We start from the raw sequence: 12,821 nt of genomic DNA, 5'->3' as shown, positions 1-12,821 counted from the left end.
TCACTGAATCTAGTCCAATGTCCTCCTCGAGTCAGGGATTTCCATTATAATATCCATGCTCTGAAAAGGTCTGGCGATGAGGAATCTAGCAAGGCACCAATGCCATTGGGAAGCGTCGGACCTTTAGGTGCTGCAATCCAGTTAAGAAGAAATCTGGGCCAACAAGCTATCGTTGATTTAACATGCATCAAAGGGCCTGTGCTAGGAAACATGCTCCTAAATGAGACCTGAAGTCTAAGGTCAGACCTGGAACAGGCCCCGATTTCAGATGTCTTAGGAGTGTAAAGGGAGGAAAAACACATCTATGAATAAAAATGCAAAGGAGATGAAATAGGAGCAAAGGAAAATGACAAAGGGGCAGAGGGACCACTTCCAACTTGAGGCTCAAGAGAACCCCTGAATGAGGCCTAGAAGTGCAGGAGACATTAAAACAGGTGGAGGTGATGGTGGAGTCCGCCTCAAAATGGTGCACAGAAAAGCTAGGATGCCAGAATGGATAGGCTGGACTGCAAGAACAATAGGCAGAGCTAGGTACAGATATGCAGATATTAAGTTACATTGTCAACTTTACAGCGCCCTCTCTGATATATAGTCTATAGATATAGATACCTTTTATGTATATAGGCATATATGGCCGTATTTATATATGAATATATATCCAGAATTGCATCTACCCTGGTACAGTGGGGTATGGCAGCATCTGCTACGAGTAGTAAATTAGGAAGATGACTTGGGAAGCAGCATGAAGGATGGACTGGAGTCAGACCAGTTAGGAGACTGATGTCCTCTTCTGAGTGTTCAAATACCAGAGCCTAAACCAGGAGGTTTACTCTGGAAGAGGAGATAAGGAGAAGCATTTTAATGAAGATAGCATTGAGAGGAGTTAGTAACTACCAATGGGAGGAGGGGGCAAGAAAGAAGAGTCAACAATAATCTCAGGTTTAGGGTTGATGACCTGATGTCTGTACGTTTTTGAAGAAGACCATGCCAAGAGGGAGGTGATGCCATGACAAGCACATGACTGTGCTAAATCCCCAGTCTCACTTTCTCCTTTAGAGGTATTCTGGTCCAAGGACCAGAAATGGAACAGGATGACTGGAGATGTCCCTGGACGTGAGGTGATCAGGGTTAAGTAACTTGTGCAGGGTCACACAACTATTTTTTTTCACACAACTATGAAGTATCTGAGGCCAGATCTGGACTCAGGTCCTCCTGACTTCAGGAGCTCTACCCTCCTTCTTTGAGGCAGATAGGGTTCATTTTGTCAGAACCCTAGAACTAAAGACCATCCTCTAAATATGATCTGAACTTGATACAGTCACTAATCCAGTCCAAATTCATGACAACCTCTTTGGGAATTATACCACATTAATGGCAACTTCCTGGAAGGTCCTGGAAACTAAACATTCATTGTCTGAGCCCCTTTCCCTTCTCTTCACCCCCGCCCCCAAATCTCTAGTCCTTAAGTCTCTATCATCTTAGATTAATGTTCTTGTCTTTTAAAAGTAAACTGGTGGATTTTATGAATCTCCACATTTTGTTTAATCTAATTTGTTTGGGTTTCATTGCTCCAGTTTGACAAGAATTATTTGTTAAAACTCCTCCATTCTATTTGCTAACCTCCCTGCTCCATTTTGATTGCAAATTTGATAAACATTTCATGTATTTCTTCATCCAAATAAATTATAAATGACCAACACTTTGACTAGATCCTGCCAAAGAGCTGGCAGCTGGCAGAGATTCTACCCCTCAGGGCACCCAAGGTCCTCTGAGAGATCAGGCACTGGCTGCCAGGACTTGTTCTGCATTAGAGAAGGTCCTCTGTCTCCATCCTCTGTAGAAATCTATCTCTCCTGCTCTCACCCTGATCGTCTAAGCTCCACAGTCATCCTTTCATTCTTTGTGGATTAACATCCAGCTCAGTGGCTTGGTCCATTCCTTCTTCTCAAGCCTCTTATCCTGCCCCAATCTTTAGTAAATGGACTCTTACTACTTAACAAAGGGAGACAAGGGCATCTCTCTGGAATCCGTCATTTGATGACTTTAGAGTGATTGAGGAAGAGGTGGCCCTTCTCCAAGGCTGTGCTGTGAAAAGTCTAACAAGTGACTTTTGGAGGAAAATTTTAATGCATGATGCACTTTTAGGTTTCATGTATATTACTAGTATCTTCTCCATTACTTACTGGTCTAGACAATAAAAAAACAAAACTCAAGTCTCCATCTGTAGCATTTTCTAATTTCTGCAGTGCTTAAACTGTGAAGTGCCATATTGCTCAGAGCTCTGGCTCCAGAGTTGAGACTCAACTCCCTGAGTTCAAATCTGACCTTAGACACTAACTGGCTGTGTGACCCTGGTCAAGTCACTCCACCCTGCTTGTCTCAGTTTCTTCTATTGTAAAATGAGAAGGAAATGGTAAACGTCACCAGTATCTTTGTCAAGAAAAGCCCAAATGACCAAAGCTTACTATGTTCAATTAAAAAAATTGTTTTATGTTTTATCTCCTTTTGGTTCTGATTCTACTTTTACAACATGATCAATATGGAAAAATGTTTGACATAATTTTGCATGTATGATCTATATTAGACTGCCCTCTGTTAGGGGGATTGGAAAAGGCAAGGGGAAGGAGGAGGGAAGAGAGGGTAGGAGAAAAATGTGAAGCTCCAAACCTTATAAAAATGATTATTGAAAATTATATTAGCAGGTGGAAAATTAATGATTAATTTTTTAAAAGAAAAGGAATCCCAAATGGGGTCACAAAGAATTGGACACTATTGAAATGATTAAACGGAAACAACAAAGCTAACAACTAAATATTTAACAATTGACTTCTTTTCAACTCTACTCTTTTACTATATGCATCCTTATTCTCATTTCCTTTTTCTTTTGGAGAAGAAATATTCCCATTTCCTATTTGTACTGAGATCATTCTCTTTCTCCTTTTCTGTCTTCTCTTTTTTCTCACCCTGAAGATACTTCTACCCCTACAGTCCTTCCTCTGCTCAGCTGTTGTCCATCCTTCATTCTAGAAGAAAATCATTCTCTGATGAGTAAATTTCTGTTTGGAACTCTAGTTCATGAAGAAGTCCATGCTGTGCATCCTCTCCTGGTGCTGCTCTTGAAACCTTGGACTTATTTACCTCATGCCTGGGAATCATAGCCTCTACTATTCCATCTCCCCTTCATATATTGCCTTAACTCATTTAATGTCAACTCCTTCAGATAGAGAGAGACTGCCTTCTTGTTGGTCCTTAGTTTTTGCTTCTCTTTTTATCCCCCTTTCTCCTTTCTTTCTCCCTCTTCTCTCTCTCTTCCCATACTCCCTCTCCTTTCTCTCTCCCGGTCCTTCCCCTAACCTCTCCTTCCCCTCTTTTCTTTCCAAACAAGTGGCTTCTTTAGTATGATTCTAATCACATTTGAGTCTTTCAGTCCTTAAGCCAAGACAACAAGGGATACAAAGCATTCCTGATTCCCATTCTCCTTTTAGCTAATTATCTCCTCCCCTTCCTACTGCTTGAATGCCTTTAACCTCTTGACTTCCTTATCTCCTTCATGGAAGAAACTCAGGTGTCACATCTCCTAACCTGGATTTCCCTGGAGTCAGGGCTCCTCCCTTTCTCTAAGTATTTACTTTGGAATTTTTGCAAGGTGTGGGGCATACAAGGTCTTGAAGACAGAGATGCTCCATTTTGCATTTTCTATCTCCAGTGGGTGGATGCCTCAAGCAATCCATCCATCCATCAATGTGTATTAAGCACCTACTGTGTGACAGCAACTACGTTCTCTCAAAGCACCTGGTAGGAGGCTTCTAGTCAAGCTACCTCTTCATTGGGCACTTGGTTATTGGTTATCTCAAGATGATATGTCAAAATAAGTTGCCATTCTTGCTCTCTCTCCTCCATGTGCTTGTATTTCCATTCTGACTTGTTTTGGGGCAGTGTGATTAGTCTGTTGCAGAGAGTCCACAGTCTACTGCTGTACTTTTGATCCCATCCCCTCCCTGTTAGTGCTCCTACCTGTTAGCCCCGAGCCCCAGTCACATCATGCCCCTCTCATCTTACCTCCTTTGAATTTTTAATTTCATTTCCCTAGGATGCTGCAATGGGAGAAAAGCTAAGATACATAGCCAATCTCCTTTTTGGTGATTATCTGCCTCTCAGGTTTGTTTGCTTTTATCATTAAACGCATCAATAAAAGTGTCTATATTATGAATTCTGGGCTGGTTCCCATGTGTGACCAGACGACCAAGATGCTTTTCATGTTGGAGAAGTAGGTCCCCAAACTCCAACTTTTTTTTCTCTCTCTTATTTATGCACAAAGATAAAGGAAAGGTGCACATACCAGGGCCAGGTAAGAAATGGGTTTGCAGGCATAGAAGTTTCCCTCATTGCAAGGAAAATAATGGCATTCCAAGCCAAAAATAGGAGGGTGAGCCTCCTGGTGACTCCTGGTAGAAAAAAAATTCTAAATTATGGGAAGATGAAAACTTGTCTTATTTGATAGGATGAAGACACATCCTTTTGATTCTTTTAATAAGCAGTTTTTCCCTGCATGTGGGTGCTGTCCTCATTGACTTTCCCTTTACACTAAAAAAATCCTCAGGAAAAGTGGGGCTTGTCCTTTCTCCACTTTCTTAAATATATTGAGCAAGGTTAGATAACATTGGGGCCGCTAGCTGACCCAGTGGATAGAGTGCTGGGCTTGGAGTCAGGAAGACTCTTGCTGAATTGGACACAAATTGTGATCCTTATGGTCACAATACATCCATTTCCTACTGTGAATTTAAATCCTCTAGCTTATAGCCATTAAGCCTTGCTCAAATGATTCAGTACAAGTAACAGAGAGGAGGATGCTGCTGCTGAAGACAGAGGTGGTAGAGACCAAATGTGCTGCTGCACCATAGCTACATGGTTAGACCCAAATGAGGAATCACTGAAATTATTGTAGTCACCCCAACTCTTTCAGGTCTGACTTGTTTTCTGGGTAGTGCTAATTAGTCTGTTGGAGGAGTCTCATTAATCAGGGCAGAAGTCTGAACAAAGAATTTCCCTTTTAACACCTAATCTTCTTAAATTATAACTAAAGAGCATGGGTTTTGTAAGGGTTTGGTTTTTCCTATTTTTCTTTAATAGAAAGAAAATAAATATTTGTTTATTTAAAAAATTTAAAAAAATCCTCAGCTACCCAGATACCTTTTATTATCATATTCCAGACTCTCTCAGGTATACTTTCCTCACCTTTCCTATGCCCCAAGTTGACCCAGCTCATCTTCATAACCAAAGCAAAAAGGTGAAGCCACCAATATTAAGAGACAAAGGAAAAAACAAAGAAAAGAGAATTCCTGAATTGTTCATAAATTCTCACTTCTCTTTGCAATGATAATTGCTTTAAAGACAACTTGTATTTCACAAGGATGTTTGCATTTCAGACCTAAGAAAGAAGGCTCAATCAACATTTTTCCCTTAGAATTATAATTACCACAAAAATGATATTCCTAAATAAACACCAATTACTTTTGGAAAGAGAAGAGCAAATTTAACCACAATTCTTGAAATTCTTCTGGGTGTTAAGATACTGAGCTGACAGATTATTGCAGAGGCTGGATTATTAGGAGGCTGGATGGGGAGGGAAAATACTGTCGATGAGCTTCAAGGGAGAGATGTATAAAGAAATACATTTGGCGGAAAAATTAATCAAGTTGTGATTTTAGGATGATTATCAACAAGCTGCCAGTTACTAAGCAGAAAAGAGGCCTTTTGGTGTAGAAGATGATTCACATGAAAACCAAACCAAGCCAACCCCCCCTCAAAAAAAAACCCAAACAAACAAAAACAAAAACAACCAAAAAATGTCTGGGCATCTTTGCCAAAAAGAAATCCCTTTGAACTAGAAAAGGATTGAACAAGTGATTAATAGGGATTTAGTTGATCCCTAGGATAAGGAGACAGATTTTGGGGTAAAAAAGAGTTCAAAGTGTATTTTTAAAGCTAAGTGTAATGTGTTAAGAATTGATATAACAAAGACCATTTAATTTTGTATTTTCTCTTTTTGCTAGGTATGGCCCCTACATGCACTGTGGGACCAGTTTACAAGGAACAACTGGCTTCCTTCTGTGTCCTCCTTCCTCCTCTAATTGCAACTCAAATTTAATTGCTAGAGAAGAAGGATTTCGTGAGCCCAAGGACATGGAGACTACTTCTTTATCTGGTTTCACAAGTGATATATGGCCCTTTTGATTTAGTACAACTAGCTGTCCTAACAACGGCACGGTCTTTCTCTCTCCTGTAACTAATGCTTTACATTCTTCTTAACAAGCATCCCCTTTTTTCTTTGTATAACCAGCTCCACTATAATGAGTGGCCAATTTCTTTCTTTCTTTGTCTCGTGTAATATATAAATATTGACCTAATTGTCAGAGTCACACGTGTTTACCACCAACGGCTGGTGGGGTGCGGCTCGCTCTGAGAAAATAAGCCACAGTGATTTTTGTCTCTGGCTTGAGCTGCCTTTATTGGCAGTGGCTGGTTAGACAGATCCAAAGGAAGATCATCCCACAGGAACGAGTCTACAAAGTGCCTGGGGTCACTGTGCTAAGCACTTTACAAATATTATCATATTTGATATTTTTTGGGGAAAACTGACAAGAGGAAGATGAATTCAAGACGAAATATATCCTTGGCTCCTGAAAGAATGGACAGTGGAGACACCATTGGGGAGGCTGGTGATCAGGAGAGGTCAGCAGGACTGGAGAAGGGGAAAAGTCTTGAGTTTCCAAGAACCAAAGAGAGTGAATCTGCAAACTATAACCCTGTAAACATTATTACAATTCCTGGTATTTTCCAGAGTGTATTAATAAGTACATGATTAGTAAACTTTTAGATAAAGAAGTGACAGAACTATAATTGTTCCAATAAATGCTGATGGATTACTTCATTGGGAACAGGTCATGTCATACAAAGTTATTCTTTTTTAAATAGTTTCTAGATTTATAGTTAGAATGCTCTTGTTTTTCTGGCATTTTTATTCCTGTCTGATTCTTCCTAATCCCATTTTGGGGTTTTCTTGGCAGAGACCCTGGAGTAGTTGCCATTTCCTTTTCTGGTTCTTTTTACAGATGAGGAAACTTAGGTAAACACGTTAAGTGACTTGCTCAAGGTCACCCAGCTAATAAGAGTCTTGGACAAGCTTTGAACTCATAAAAATGAGTCTTCCTGACACTTTCCACTGCACCATCTAACTACTTTAACAATATTATGGCTATATTTTACCAGATTTTAGTAAAGTGAGAGAGTATTCTTTGTTATTCTTGTGGAAAATATGGAAATGGGATGGATTTGGACTTGGTTGTGTGGCCAAAATCAGAGTAGTCATTAATGTTTAGATGTCAAATTTGAAATCATGACTCCAGTGAAGGTGTCCAGGAAAGTTGTCAGGATTTTTTGTTCCTCAATCAATTTAACACTGAGTTAACATTCCCTTCCAACTTGATGCTCCCCACAAATTTGAGGCCATCCATACTTTTATTAAAGACATTGGTTAAAAAAAAAAGTCCAATTGTCCAGGATTTGGCATCTTTCAGAGGGGATGATTTTTCATGGAGGGGTTGAGAGGATCATCTAAAGACTCTCCAATTCTGACATTCTAAAAATAATGTGAACTTGTCTTCATTTGCCAGGTAAGTGTAAGAAAAGTGTACTGTACGCATGCCTCATTATTACAGAACTTTAGGCTTTGAGACTGAATCAGTCAATTAGATGTATGAACTACTGTGAATACCTTCATTGAGTCAATGTGTCAATCAAAGACTTTAGAGAAGGTGCAAAAAATCCTGATTAATTTAGAAATCCTAAAATCCATTGAATGAAGTAAAATGAAAACAAAAAGGAAATTGGTTGTTATTGACTGTGAACATTCAGTCACGTCCTATAATTTTGATATGAAAAAGAAGATTGATTTGGAGTTTTGGGATTTAGGGTGAACCAGCAGAGAAGAAAGGGCAGAGCTGAGCTAGGAAGGATGGCTGGGAAAGAGGCCACAGACAGAGGCCTCAACAAAATGGGGGAGGGAGTTTGTCCAAGGAACATGAGACTGAGAAAGGCCATTGAACTCATAGGCATTTGAGAGAAGAAGTTTTGGGCTAAAATCACCAGTTGTTCTAACCTGAAGGACCAGAAGGGAGTACCAAGCAAAGGTCTACCTTTGCCCCATCTTCCTAGGTGGGCACTTCCCCACGTGGCCATCCTAAAAGCAAATTCAGCTTGGTTCTTGAATCAAATAGTTCTGGTAACCTGGATATTGTCTCTGTCTCCCTAAAGGCCAGGGTCACATAGAAATCAATGCAAATTTAAATGAAGGCAGAGAGCCAAACCATATTTTTCTAACTGAGGACTGAGAAACTGTGATTCTATCTTAAATTTTCCTTTATTATAAAATTCCCAAAGGAGTAGTAGCCTGGTTTTACTGAACCTGAGAGGCTATTGTATTGTACCTAGGCTTCAAGAGAGCTTTTCTTGTAGCAGGAGAAAGGGAGGGAACAAAGGAAGGTGTCAGCTGTCTCCTGTCACCTGCCCCCTCTAGAGTGAGACCTGCCTCCACTGGGGTCAAAACATAAGAATAGAGACAAGAAGTAGGGAAGGGGAAGAGAAAATATTCATGATTATTGAAAAAGGTCGAAGGAAGCTCAGTAGGATAAAAGAGGTTCTGGTAGCAAACACACCCAAGCTGCCAAAAGACTTGTTGCTGCAAATCAAGATCTTTCCCTTTGCTCTCAGTTTGCCATAATTCCCTAGCAACCAGTGAGAGGATGGGGTGACTTGGGGAGCCAGAAAAGCAATGGGATATCTCTATCTTTAGGAATATGTTGGTTCGTGCTGGGGAAGGGCGAGTTCTTGAAATTGATAATAGGGTGGAAAATCCTGTCCCATTATTTATCTTTTTAATTTTTTTTTAGGTTTTCTTTTTTGGCAAGGCAATGTGGTTAAGTGGCTTGCCCAAGGCCATACAGCTAGGTAATTATTAAGTGAGGCCAAATTTGAACTCAAGTACTCCTGACTCCAGGGCTTGTGCTCTATCTACTGTGCCACCTAGCCGCCCCCCCCCCCATTATTTCATATTTAATTCACTTATTCATGTATGTGGCTCCACTTCAATGGGTCTGTTTACTATTTCTTGCTGTTCTATGCTCAGCCTTTGAATAAGAAACTCTCCCTTAAAGGGGGGACACTCACAGCCCACTCCTGCCTTTTGGGATCCCTGCCTTTCTTCAAGGGACAAATGATCAATCGATCCCCACCACAAGCAGTTTGTGCTTGGTGCTAGGGATGCCAAAGGAGATAAGTTCTGCTTCCAGAAAGGAACGATAGAATACGAACAACTAACTGAACCTTGGATGGCTGGAGATTGGAGGATGTACCAGAAGAAATATGGTCAAGAAAACCAGTGACAAGAGTTGAGTTGGTCCAACTGAAGCTCTGCCTTCCTGGTCACTTCCCTGGCCCCCTGCATCCCATGGTTCATGTCTGCCTCTCTTGAAATGTCTTTGCCTATGTGGGTGCTATTATATTATTATAGATTATACTATTATACTATTATAGATTATGAGTTAGAGCTATAAATTAATAATGATGATGATGGTCATGATAATGATTTGGACCATTCTTTCACATAGTCATCAACAATCCATAATTTTACTTTTAAGAATTATTTGCTGTGAAAGGATATTATTGTTCTGTAAAAATCATAAGCAGGTGGATTTCAGAAAAGCCTGGAAAGACTTGAATAAATTGATACTGAAAAACACTGTCCATATTAACAGCAACATTATATGATGATCAACTATGATAAACTTAGTTCCTCTCAGCAGTACAGTGATCAAAGACAATTCTAAAAGACTAGTGATGGAAAATGCCATCCACATCGAGAGAAAGAACTATGGAGTCTGAATGCAGACCAATGCCATTATTTTCACTTCAAAAAATTGTTTTTTTTCCTGTTTTTCTTCTCACCCCCTTTAGTTCTAATTCTTCTTTCACAATATGACTAATATGGAGATATGCTAAACGTGATTATACACGTATGTCCTATAACAGATTAACAGATTATTTGCTGCCATGGGGAGGGGGAAAGTAGGAGTGACTGGTAGAAAAATGTGGCGCTTAAAAGCTTAGATGAATGTTGAAAACTATCTATGTATGTAATTGGAAAATAAATAAATAAATGTATTAAAAAAAGAAAAATGTTGAAAACTATCATATGTATTTGAAAAATAAAATTTTAAATTAAGAAAATAGTTATTTGCTCATAAGTTTCCTCATTAAACTATCAGAAACTCCCTTGATTTTTCTCAATAAAAATTCTAGTTCAATTTTAAAGTAGGAAATAAATCAGAATTTCCCCTTTTAATCTTTCACCACAATCTTATTCCAATATCCCATCTGGCTTTCGTAAAAGCCATGGCAACTCTGAGTAAGCTTGAGTGGGTCCTTTACTAACCATCATCATCAGCTTGTGATGACCATATTCCATCATAAGATGATGAAGATGTTTTATCCTTGCAGTACCCTCTTTAGGTATGCTGTTGATTAACAATAATGACTAACATTTCAAGAGCACTTTGCATATATGATCTCCTTTTATCCTCTTATCTACCCTCTGAGGTACGTATTACTATAATCTCAATTTCACAGATCTATATATTTAAAGAGGGCAAGTCGAATCAAGTCTCCCGGACTCTAATCCTTCCTGTCTGTACACTACTCTCCCAGCTGTCACACAAAATGATTACTGCAAAGGGAATTCTTTAAATACTCCAGTTGTCTGTGATAGTGATGATATGGCAATTCTATTGGCAACCATGTGAATGATAATGATAATAAAAGGAAAGCAAATTAATAATAAGAAAATAATGATCATAAGAGAAAAGCAAATTAAAACAATTCTAAGGTTTCCACTCACACCTAGAGATTGGCAAAGATGACAAAAATGGGAAGAGTCACTGTTAGAGGGATTAGAGGAAGATGGACTTATTTGTGGTTGGTATTATTCAAATACCTCTCATGTGCAGATCACAGATCACAGATTCCAAAATGAAATATATACTCAAAGTAGGTCATTGATGAGAATTGATTAGAAGAAATGCTAGCAATTATTTCTTGAAAGACCTTTTGTGGCAGCAAAGACCCCAGTCCAAATAGAGGTCCATGCACTGGGGAATGGTAACAAATATAGTGCAGAACATAAATGTAATTGAATATTTAAGTATTTTAAGAAATGGTGGATAAGATGAATACAGAGAAGTCTGAATAGACCTACATTAACTGATTCAAAGTCAAGTAGGAAAAATCAAGAGAACAACATAGAAAGCAATAACAAAAATATGAATGCAAAGAATAATCACAAAATTATACATTCTCGATTACATTTTATCCTACATATATCTTGTTTGCAAGCTATTTCCCCTAGGTAGAAAATTACATCTATTTTCAGATAGTTTCAGTATTGATTTGTTTTGCTGATTTCCCCCTTCTCTTCTTTTTTTCTTTATAAAATTTATTTATTTATTTTTTTCTCTTCTTTTCCTTTAAAAATTTTACTTTGTAATATGATAGAGTTTTCTAGGAGGGGGATGGTCCAAGGACATTTGGAGGAATTTTTGCAATGTACAAACGACATGAATAAAAATAATTTTAAAAATCTAGGGTACTTTGTATTGTTTTATTTGAAGTCCTGTCTATGCCTTTCCTGATCCTCTCAATTTAGTGCTTCATCCTAATTTAACTACACGGAACTACTTTGTATTTGTTTATATTTATTTTCTTTATGTTTATTCTTCATACATATAATTTATTCATTTCCCATATCAAAATTAAAACTGTATGAGCAAAGATTGGGGGCTTAATAAATGCTTAGGAGGAGGAGAAACAGAAAGAAAAGGAGGAAGAGTCCTAATAGTAGCATTATTTATATCAACATATTAGGTGCTTTAGAAATGATTGTTAAGTGATTGAACAATCCATTCATTTATATTGCAGTATGCTATGGTAGATAGATTCATTTGGAGTAAGAAAGATTTGAGTTCAAATCCTCCCTTTGAAATATACCACTCTTTTATAACCCTCCCCAAATCATTTCATCTGAGCCCTCCACTCATGTCAATTATTTGGTAAACTAGAGAATAGCTGCTGATCTGCATAGGGAGAAAGAGTTTATTAAGTAGAAGGTAATTATGCCATTGAGAGACAGAGATAAAGAGAGACAAATATAGAAAACATAGAGAGACTGGGAGAGAGGTAAATCTTAGAAGGGATTTTATGTCAGATCTGCCAAATGACTTACTTACTAGTTACGTCTCATGCATATCTGAGTATTTGTGAGGTGCATAAGAGTGTAAGTTCAGAAATAAGGTTAATTATATATATATATATATATATATATATATATATATATACATGTATATGACATTTCATATGTGCCAGATATATGCATATATGCGCACAGATAACACATATGAAGTAATTTGACAACCATTTCCAGTATCCTAGAACCTAAAGTGGACATTTCTTAGCCTTCCTGTATAGGGCCTAGGTGGGTTCTACCAATTGCCTTCAAGAGGCAGCCCCCCAATCTAAGAAATCCCCTCAATGTCTCCCTGTTCTCAGATCTCCCCAAAGCCCCAAGTCCTTACTTCTTTTCTCCTTTGTACCACTCGAAGGCGGGAGGCGGCACGCCGGCCCCTTCGCATCTTATCAGTCCACTGCGTCCGGGGGCCACTGTGCCAGATTTAATTTCCTGGATTGTGGGAGCAACTGGGGAAGAAAGAAAAAGT

The 12,821-nt window shown here is 38.7% G+C and overlaps 1 protein-coding gene across 1 annotated transcript in view; it reads right to left on the bottom strand.

Annotated features, from left to right (window-relative positions):
- Positions 1-12,821, bottom strand: part of NEGR1 (neuronal growth regulator 1) — an 817,401-nt gene that overhangs the window by 24,837 nt on the left and 779,743 nt on the right. Inside the window, exon 5 of the mRNA XM_074220351.1 lies at positions 12,681-12,801. Coding sequence (XP_074076452.1) covers positions 12,681-12,801 — 121 coding nt within the window. The remainder of the gene's footprint in view (positions 1-12,680; positions 12,802-12,821) is intronic.

This window comes from Macrotis lagotis, chromosome 2, assembly GCF_037893015.1.
Source record: "Macrotis lagotis isolate mMagLag1 chromosome 2, bilby.v1.9.chrom.fasta, whole genome shotgun sequence".
Classification (NCBI taxonomy): domain Eukaryota; kingdom Metazoa; phylum Chordata; class Mammalia; order Peramelemorphia; family Peramelidae; genus Macrotis; species Macrotis lagotis.
This window is presented reverse-complemented; position numbering and strand designations above follow the sequence as displayed.